At 27.7% G+C, this 11,437-nt stretch overlaps 1 protein-coding gene across 1 annotated transcript; it reads left to right on the plus strand.

Annotated features, from left to right (window-relative positions):
• The first annotated feature begins 4,299 nt into the window (after positions 1-4,299).
• Positions 4,300-9,329, plus strand: LOC136086792 (uncharacterized). Its single transcript, XM_065809281.1, has 4 exons — positions 4,300-4,445; positions 6,031-6,080; positions 8,614-8,754; positions 8,878-9,329. Exons 1-4 carry the CDS (start codon positions 4,300-4,302, stop codon positions 9,327-9,329), a joined length of 789 nt encoding a protein of 262 aa, XP_065665353.1.
• Positions 9,330-11,437: the final 2,108 nt, after the last annotated feature.

An 11,437-nucleotide genomic window follows, 5' to 3' on the forward strand; every position in this document is an offset into this window, starting at 1 on the left:
TTTAAAACCACTTTAAATATTAAGGCAATTTACAAAGTTGATTTTACGCCTGCAACTTCAATTGGACCTAATCTTGGTTTTAACAGTCAAGTATATTTAACGGGATCTCATGAATTTGATATGTTTATTATTAACAATATAAGTTTAATAAATGATATAATAGAACCTCATATGTAAATGGAACAACAGGAAACATATATTCATTTTTCCCAAATGTAGGTCCTGGATTTAAAATTATTTAAGAACCGTTAAACCTAATTTACATACCAATAACACTAGAAATAATTTCAAAAATAAAGACTAAATTGGTTGATGAAGATGGAAGTCCGATGAATTTCCGATGAAGAAGAAGAATTGGCTATTAGATTTCATATAAGAAAAAAAAAATAAGAGAAAAAATTTTTTTTTTTTATAATATATGTAAAAACAAAATGGGTAAATATACTAATATTAAAGTAAATATTTCAAAGAGGCAATTAAAAAAAATTAAAAAGCAGTTGATGAAGATGGTTATGGAGCTAATATTAAATTATCGCATTCAGATCTTAATGTTGAACATGTATTAGCTGTAAATAATAGACAATGGGATACAATTAGAAAAGCATATGAAGAAGGTACTTAGCGTAATACTTAATTTATGTAAATCACAACTCTTACACAATTCTAAGACAGAGGGAGGATTTATTGGTGCTCTTTTACCTTTACTTTCTACAGCTAGAAGATTTTTAGCATCAAGTGTTATACCTTCACTTGCAACAGGACTACTTACAGGAGTAGGTTCAGCAGCTGGATCAACAATGCTTAATAAAATTGCTGGAAACGGTACAATGTACATGAAAAAGAATGGACACGGAGTTAAATTAACATCTGCAAGATCCAGTTTATATTTAAGACCATGGAGTAAAGGAGGTTCTTTAGGTAATAGTTTGTACTTACGTGCTAGAAATGGTTATACACCGGCAGGTTCAGGTTTATTATTAGGACCAAATTCTCCATTTGCTAATATTCCATTTTTGAATATGATTCTTTGATTTTCTTGAAATAACTCATTATAAAAAATATTTTTTAAATAAATAAGATATTTAAATAAAAAAAATATTTAATAAAAAACTCATTAAAAAATATTTTTATATATAATAAAATGCCAAGAAACAGCATGACAGTGCATAATTTCATAAATAAATATAAAAAACCTAAACCTTCTCAAATACTTTTTAAACCACATAAGGACTTACAGCATCCTGCAATATTAATAAATGGAAGATATGACGTATTTGCACAACAAGACATTAATATAAAATTTTTATCACAGCAAAATGTTTTTTAAAACTTGGCTTATTTGTAAGAAAAGGAGTTGCATTAGTTTCATTAAAACATGAACTTAGATTAAAAATGTTAAATTTACAAGATTGTATAATAACAAAGTCTGTTGATGATATTGTAGTAGCTATTGTAAATAATTCTTATTCTGATGTGTTAATAAAAAAAGGAGGTTGTTTTTGTTCTGTTAATCGATTGTGTTAATTTTTTAATTTTTTTTCATTAAAATGGAATATAATTGTAATAACATGTATAATGATATTTATTCAGCTATACCAATTGTACCTGTTGAAAATAATAATTCTGAAAAACAAGTTCTTTTTGAAAACCAAGCTCCCATTAAAAACCAAGCTCATTTATAATAAAAGAAAATTCGAACATAGATTTTAACTTAAGAAAAAAAGAAAAACAAAAAAGAAAGAAAAAAAAAAAAAGATAATTTTTATAGTTTTTATTTTTGTTATTGTTGTATTTGTTATTTTTATATTTTAAAAATTAAATTTTTTTTTTTTTTATGTTACTACAATTTATTATTAGATTACTTATTTTGATGTATAGTATTGGGTGTTTATTTTTATTATTGTTTTTATATTTTTAATTTACATTTCTCTTAACTTTGATTAGTTTTTTACTTATTTATTTGATTTGACAACTTTCTTCAATATTTTTGTTTTTGTTATAAATTACCGTTTGTTTGGCTGCATTATTGTTTAACTTCCATTATTATTATTATTTATTATAACTGTTAGTTTTTTCAATGTTGTAATCAGTTGTTCCTAATAATCTATTCATACGCATTATTTTATTTTAACAACTATTAATAACATAACTATTTACTTCCTACTTATTGTTTCTTTCATTCTCTCTAATATTGCGGTTCCACTATGGCTTTAAAATGCCATTTGTGTAAAAAATTAGTTAGCCAAAATTGCCGCTCATCTCAATTTATTATTTGTTTATATTGGACTCATACAAAATGTTACTGGCTTAATGATACTAAGTTCAGTTTACTAAAATTAAGTCGCTCATTGCGGAACTGTGTAAACTGTATTAAAAGTGTCTTTCACAGATGTACAAGATAATGAATTTAAATTGCTATTTTTTTCTGATAAAATTCTTAAAACTGATGATCTATCTCTGTCTACAAACCTTTTCCCGTCTTTTCATTTAAATAAGTCTCTAATCAAATTAATAATTATGTTTCATCTCGTGTTTTAGATTCTGAGGAAGAAATTTCTACTTTGTTAGACATAGTTTGTAAATATTATGACACAAACGAATTATGTACACTTGATTTTAATAAAATAAGCGCTCTCTCCTTTTTCATCTTAACATATCATCGTTACAAAAACGCAAAAAAGATTTAAATATAATACTATACTTATTGGTATAACTGAAACAAGGTTAAAATAAGGAACATCCTCTATTCATCCAATTCTCATTGATAATTACAATACTGAACGCACACCAAAGGAATCCTCTTGTGGTGGTGCATTATTATATTTATCAAAAATCTAATTTACTCAAGAAGAGCTGATTTAATGATTTGCACACCTAATTGTTTAGAATCCACATTTGTTGGAGTTATTTTTTCTGAAAAGTCTAATATTATTGTTAGTTGCATTTATAGACAACCTTGCATGGATATTAATATTTTTAATAATATCATGTTTGTCTTGCTTCAAAAAGTATATGCTGAAAATAAACCTATTTGCTTACTTGGTGATCATAATATTGATCTGATGCAATCAAATAATGACGTTGCGACGTCTGATTTTTTTAACTTATTTTCTTTTTATAATATTCTTCCTTTTATTACTTTGTCAAATAGAATTACTGATCACTCTACTACAATTACTGGTCACTCTGCTACAATTACTGATCACTCTGCTACAATTACTGATCACTCTGCTACAATTATTGATCACTCTGCTACAATTACTGATCACTCTGCTACAATTATTTCATTACTGATCACTCTGCTACAATTATTTCATTATTTCAATTATTACGATCCATTCCAAACACACATGGCAAACTCCAAGAAAAATTAATGGTAAGGGGCCATCCATAAAGGACGCCATGCTAATAGGGGAAGGAGGGGGGAGGTTTAAAGATAAAAGAAAAAAAAATGACAAGGAGGAGGTGGTCATCAGAGTAAGACGTCACGTTGTAGAATTTTTTTATTTTAGTTTTAATAGCATGGAAAACTATGTAAACATGTGCTTTTATGAAGCCAACGGTAGGGAATGTAATATATATATATATACATATATATATATAAATATATATATATATATATATATATATATATATATATATATATATATATGTATATATATATGTGTATATATATATATATATATATATATATATATATATATATATATATATATATATACATATATGTATATATATATATATGTATAAATATCATATATATATATATATATATATATATATATATATATATATATATATATATATATTTTGACTATATATATATATTTTGACTAGAGATGCAGAGCTCAATGCTCCGCACCTCTAGTCAAAAATTTGGGAAGGGTTTGCCACTCTTGTGCCAATATCTCACGCAAATTGTGAAATGTGAAAGTCTTGAATGTTGCTTCTTGAAAAGGAGCTCTTATTTTCATGTATCCCTTGTCGAAATCTGCATCTACCTACTCCAATCTGCTGGTCAGAAAATGTTTTGAAAGCTGTCGCTAGCAAAAATTATCCTCCTTATTTGTAGCCTTTTTTGTTGCCTCTAATATTCAGAACCCCAATCCTCAATGATTAAAATTATTTAAACTTCCTTTATACAACTTGTTTTGTCCCTCTGTGCAATCAAATTTGTCTCAGAGAATCTGCAAGCATTGTTACTTGTACTTTGCCTCCCAGGTCATGTTAAAAAAGCATCTCACCACACTTTTGCGAGTTAAACCTGTTTGCATTGCAGCCAAGGGCAAATGAGAGTTAATGGCTATAATTGCGGTAGAAGAGAACACAGCCTTTGCTGAATGGTTTGATGAGGACGAAATTAAAACCAAGGGCCTTAATATTCCAAATGATGCGATTATTTCAGACGAATTGGATTGCCCTATTCCAATCATATCAATTGACAAGTATTTAAAAAATCCTTGGATGGACAAAGAGCTGCGCACGTCCCATAGCACACTTTGATAAAATTTAATATATAATGGTAATAAATAATGGTAATAAAACAAAAAACTTTTTTCACGAAGGCCTACACGAACAAACGTGGAAATATCCATTAAGCTGCTGAATAATATTTAAACACAGAAAAATGTTATTTATATGAAAAATTTCAATAAAAATGTGTGAATTTAGAACGGATTTTATTTTTAATAATAAAGGCAGGGGGTCCCATTTTTATGAAACCCTTTTTAATGAGGGTATCGGAAAAAAAATAAAATCGTCAAGAAAGGAGGAGGAGGGGATTAAAAATTGTCTAAAATGGTGACGGCCTTTAACACCAAATCCGAACAATGCGCTTAAAAGATGTGGCATTACAATTTATAACGGAATGATATATGGTTTTGATAAAATAGCAATTGAAGTAAACAAGTATTTTATCTGATCTTGACCTAATTTAACAACAAAAAATAATTTATATCTGGTCGATTGCAACATCTAATCTTGATTATTTCAAATGATCATTTGAGGAATTTGAAACTGCTTTTAGTATGCTAAAATCAAACAAAAATTCATACGGAATTATTAAAGAGATTCTTTTTAAGATTTTTTCATCTTAAATTTTTTTTTTCGGATCAGTTTAAAGTAGCAAAAGTTAGACCGATATTCAAAGGAGGAGATCTAACAAATGTTAATAAATATCGCCCAATAACTCTTCTTCCAGTTTTTTCAAAATTCTACAAAGAACTATGTATAACAGAATTTAATGTATCATTAAGATACATTAAATTCTGTTATTGAAATTTATGTATCATTAAGATTTCATTAAGATGTATAACATACATCTTAATGAAAACCATTTTGTTATTTAACCATCAGTATGGATTTATAAAAAATAACTCTACGGAACACGCAATTCTCCAGTTAACACGTAGTATCACTGAATCGCTTGAAAAATCTAAGTATACCTTAGGCATCTTCATTGACTTATCTAAAGCCTTATACAATAGACCACAAAGTTCTTTTTAAAAAACTCAAACATTACGAAATAACTAGAAATGTTCTTAGATGTATTTTTACAGGTCAAATCAGCTAGTTTTAATTATTATTTTTATTTACTATTTAGTATTATTGAATTTGACAGGTTTATATTAGTACTTTATATTAGTACTTATTATTCCTTGCAAATATTTTTTTTTTTTTTTTTTTTTTAAATATTTTGCCGTTTAAAAATATTACAATAACCAATTATATTTTACAATTTTTACATTAGTAACGACAGGACTTCTAGAAGATCATGTGGATCTTGTCATGAAGCCCTTTACAATATATGGTTAATTTTTGATAAAAATACAATGTCTTAAGTGAAATAATAATAATAATACAACTTTATGCAAAAACATGTAAAAACCAAGATAAAATTTTAAAAAGCCAAGATTAAAAAATAAATAAAATATACAAAATAGAACAACAACGAATAAACAAACAAACAAAACAAAAAAACAATTAAAAGTAAATCAAAATATTTTCAATTAAAAATATAATTCTTTTAAGTTTTTGTTTGAATGAGGCAAAAGTCAGTTGGGTAGAAAAATCAAAATTTGGTAAGACTATTTTGTTCCAGAGATAAGGACCTCGATAAGAAACAAAAAACTGGTCTTTGCTTTTATGGCAAAAAAGGGCAATAAGATTGTTATTAATTCGAAGATTATATTTGTTTTTAGGTTTCATACAATAAAGATTTTGTAATACGTTTGGCAACAAATTTTCTCTACATTTATACATGAAACATAAAATGTTAAAGACATTTTGTTGATATACATTTAAAATATTCATAAAATATTGATGTAACAATTTTATTGAAAATATATTTGATTTGATTCGCTTTGTATTGGATTCGCGCATGGTCATAGGAGATATTGAGACGTTTTGGAACATTGCTTTAATTTTACTTTAAGTAGAAAAGAGTAGGTTAAATGAGAAAAAGTTATCTCTAAAAATTTGAGCAGAGTAGTGACTTCGCTACCACCCCCCCCCCCCAAAGAAAGTGGATATGGGGTAGCCTAAGGGCCTTTTTGCGAAGTTGTGGATCTTTTTTTTTATGTAATAGCAAGTGAAAAAGTTGCCGTTTTTCAAGATCTATAAATTGTTTTTTGAATAAATGGCTCACGGTGTAAGTTAACTTAAGTTTCGCGGGGCTAGCTTTTATGGAAAAAAAATTTTTTTTTAATTAATTAAATATTTTCACTATTGAATAAATGTTTTTTTACAAAATTATTATTATTAGTTTAAATCTTATAACAATATTTAGAAAAACTAATTGTAAAAAAAATTTAAGTTAGGCATGATGTATTGCTCAAGATATGAAAACAACTAATCACACTTTTCATTTTAGGTGTTCAACCTTTTTCAGAAAATTTTAGGTGTTCAACCTTTTTCAGAAAATTTTAGGTGTTCAACCTTTTTCAGAAAATTTTAGGTGTTCAACCTTTTTCAGAAAATTTTAGGTGTTCAACCTTTTTCAGAAAATTTTAGGTGTTCAACCTTTTTCAGAAAATTTTAGGTGTTCAACCTTTTTCAGAAAATTTTAGGTGTTCAACCTTTTTCAGAAAATTTTAGGTGTTCAACCTTTTTCAGAAAATTTTAGGTGTTCAACCTTTTTCAGAAAATTTTAGGTGTTCAACCTTTTTCAGAAAATTTGTTTTTACTTGAAAAACTACTTCGTGAAATTCAACATTTTTTCTTACAAGATGAAAATAAAAAAACTTTGGTATTATTTGGATTGTCGAGTGTCGGAAAAACACATGTTGCCAGAAGATATTGTCAAACTTATTATAACTTCTATTAAAACTTTGTTTGGATAGACGCAGCATTTGGAAAGTTGCAAACTTCTATGAGAAACCAATGTCAAATATTAGGACTTGAAGTCCATGATTCAAATGGTGATTAATGAATATAGAAGTGATTGTTGAAAAAGTTCATTACTGTTATAAAAATGAAAAGACTTTGTATATTTTCGACAAAGTCGACTATAAAAGCATTAAAAATTTTTCAATGTACTTTTCTAGAAAACCGAATTCATTTACATCTCAATGGAGAACATGGTCAAATAAAGTAAATAAAATGTTTGTAGATGTTTTTTCTTCTGACGAAGCATTCGCTTATGTAAAAAATACTGCTAAAGAAAACACAAATGAAAACATAAAAAACTAAATTATCGAACTTGGTTATCATCCGTTTGCCATTACTCAGGCAGTAAAATACATGCACGATATTTCGATTGAAAAATACATAGATTGATATAGACTAAATCTTTCGGAAATATTAGACAATAATAGCTTTCCTACTGAAGAAGAATCAAAATCTGTAATAAAAGCAATTAATTTAGTTTTATTAAAATTACAAATATCAAAACCTCTTCCATTTAAACTATTAAACTGTTTATCTCGTTGCGATTGTCAAAACATCAGTAAACAATTTATATTCCAAATTTCAAATGGAAATAAACGATGAACATTTAATAAATGAAGCAATTTGATTACTAATGAGTTATTCTTTACTAAACTGCTGCGATGAAAAAAAATATTCATTGTACGAACTAACACAGTTGACATGCAAATGAAAAAATTCAAGCACAGATACGTATTTTAATCTACTCGAAAATTATTATACATTTAAGTTAAACGAAGCAAAAAACCACTTGGATGACGGAAACCATTCTGTTTTTCATTTTATCTATATGTTTTGCGATAACAGAAATAGATTTTCAAAAACTTTTCATCATAAGACAACTTCTATTGAAAAATTATTAGTATGTAAAGGTTTATTTGAAGAAGCAATCGAAATATTGAAAAATATTTCGAAGTTTTAATGAAGAAACCTATGGTGAAAAAAATAAACTCACACTTTATACAAAACTTAGTATCGCAAGTTGTTTTTGCCACATGGGAAAATATAACGAAGCTTAAGAAAACTATTATTCTGTTAATAAAAAATAAACTGAAATTTTAGGTATTAATCATTCAACTACAAAGATAAAAAAGCATAATACCGCACTCTGCTTGTGCTATCTGTGAAAAAATAAGGAAGCTTTAGAAATTTATTATTCTCTTGATAAATTAAAAACTAAAATTTTAGTTATTAACCACCCATCTTTAATGACAAGGAAACATAATATTGCACACTGTTTGTACGCACTCTGTTTATGGGATATGGGAAAATATAACGAAGCTTTAGAAATTTATCATTCTGTTGATGAAATACGAACTAAAATTTTAGGTATGTACCATCCATCTACAATGGCAACAAAACATAATATTGCAAGGTGTTTGCTAGATATGTGAAAATATAACAAAGCTTTAGAAATATGTTATTCTCTTGGTAAAATAAATGAAATTTTAGGTATCAACCATTCAGACACAATGGCAACAAAGCATAATATCGCACACTGTTTGTACGATATGGGAAAATATAACAAAACTTTAGAAATTTGTTACTCTGTTAATAAAATAGACATCAAAACTTTAGGTAACAACCATCCAAATACAATGACAACAAATTGTAATATCGCACTCTGTTTAAACTTCGTTACCTCATATCACAGGCATACTGTGAAGCGTCTGTCTTTAGATATGAGGTCACGAGTTTTTCTCGTTAAAACAGAAAGTTCTTCATTAAATAGGCTAGTAAATTTGGCAGAGGCAGGCATTGAAAATTTAGAACCAAAGGTATTAACATATTTTCAAAAACATTCAATACCCACTAATGTTGCTGGATTATATGTTGCAATTATCAATAAGGGAGTTAGTCAAAATTTATACGCGTGTAAATTAGTAGGCCAAGTCTGGTTCTGATTTGTGGACGATTCTAATAGATTGAGCTCACCATCATCCACTAATTTTCTCTTTATCTATGTATGTTTTTTTTCACTTAAATTATTTAATTCTAACTCTTTTAGCTCAACGTGTACAGACTTATGATGTGTACAGACTTGTGGTTTTTCAGAAGTTTTGTCTTACATGATGGTAAAACTGAGAAAATGTAACATGATTTGCTTGTTCAGGATTATGCACCAATTGATTGTGCCAACCAACATTAACTATCTGAAAAAAAGTGGATAAACCATAGGATCAAAGTTAACTGAGTTACTCGATATAACTTTTATAGGACGACCTCTCGAGAAAATAACAGCTTTCCTGGAAACAGGTGGAGCACCATTCTCACCAAAGAATACAACTGCAATTTCATTATGTGAAGACAGATTATAACAAAGTTTATCCTGTCCTTCAAGTAAAGAAATTTTTCTACTGAGACTGAATGCCCTTCTATAGCTGCCTGATGAATTTCTTTATCTTCTACTTCAGTTTGCAAATGAAATATTAAAACATGCCAGCTAAGATCATTGTCACGTTGTTGCGTTCTAAGATTTACTGCAGCAAGAGAATCATAGATATATAGTTGGCAATGTGTTGGGGAAATATCTTGATCTGGCCTAAGATTACCTAAACAATGAAAAGCTTTACCACATATTCTAAAACATGGTGGCCCATGGTTCCTAGGATGAACCACATTAGCTGTAAATGAAGCAAAAGAAAGTCACACATTATAATTTCTAATACATTTAAAAAAAGTTCATATTGGAACTATGATCTCTATATATCATTGTCGATCTTAATCTTTTTAGTAGTGTTAGTAGTGCTCTTTCGAGCGTGTTTGACGCGGTATCCTTTGCAGCCGTTGCAACCGAGGTAGTGACGAGAAAGCGTCACAGTTCATTTTTCTGTAAGCAAACATGAGCGAAAGCGTATGAAAATATCTAACGTACGTAAACTTCAAATTAAGTAATGTTAAAACATACTAAAACATTTATCAAGTTTTAAAGTTTGACTTTCAGTTGTAAATTGCATTGCGTCAAGCTGTTCTTAAATTTGATCTATAGCATTTATTTTCGTTAAAAAAATTATATAGTTTTAAAAATTTTCGGTTATCAAAGTGTTATCATGGCCGAGTGGATAGCGCGCCAAGCAGGCTTCTGAACAAATAAACCGTATTCGAGTCCTACCACTGTTGACTTTCTTCTTTTTTTTTTAATTTTTTTTTATTATTTTAAAATACAAAATACTTTTGAAGTTTTATAGAGATTAAATACAAACATATGTAGCGATATTATACACTTTAACAATCTTTATAAGACAGACCTGCTACTCCAGAAGGTGCTGCTGTGGAGGCAAAAAAAAAAAAAGCATAAAGCTGGAAAAAACTTTAAAACTTTCTTTTGACAAAAGTTTTTTTTACTAGATTTTATTTTTTACAACAAACTTATGCTGCAGTCGTTTTTGGAAAAGCCCTAATATGTTTATTACGTATTTCGAGAAAAACAAAAAAAAAATCATTTGGAGAAACTCTTTGTAAAACGCTTTTTGAAACGAATAATTTTTATCAATTTTTTCTGAACTCTTTGAAAATATGTATTCAATAACGTTTGTAGACATCTAAACTAGCTTATTTTGTAAAAAAGTCAAAATTTTTTTTTTTTTTTACTTTGCAGTATGGATAACACAACGAATATGTTGAAATGAGATAATTAGACGCAAAATTTAAAAGCTCTTAACAAAAGTCACTACAGTACACTACTTGTAGTACACTACTTGTAGTACACTACTTGTAGTACACTACTTGTAAACCAAAAAAATTAAAATTACAGTTCAGTGCACTTAAAAATTTAAGTATAGTTTATTGTTGTTTGCAAAGAAACAATAATTCGTTTTTTAAATAAAAATTAATTTTTTTAAAACTTTGATGTATAGGCAGGTTTGGCACTTAACAATCCCTATATAAACAATATATATAAACAAGTATGTTGTTTGTTTATGTGCATTGTTTATAAAAATTAAAAAATCCACTTATATAACGTTTTATTCCAGATCATATGTAATATAAGTAAACTTTTCTAATAATTACA

The sequence above is a fragment of the Hydra vulgaris genome, chromosome 11 (assembly GCF_038396675.1).
Source record: "Hydra vulgaris chromosome 11, alternate assembly HydraT2T_AEP".
Taxonomy (NCBI): Eukaryota; Metazoa; Cnidaria; class Hydrozoa; order Anthoathecata; family Hydridae; genus Hydra; species Hydra vulgaris.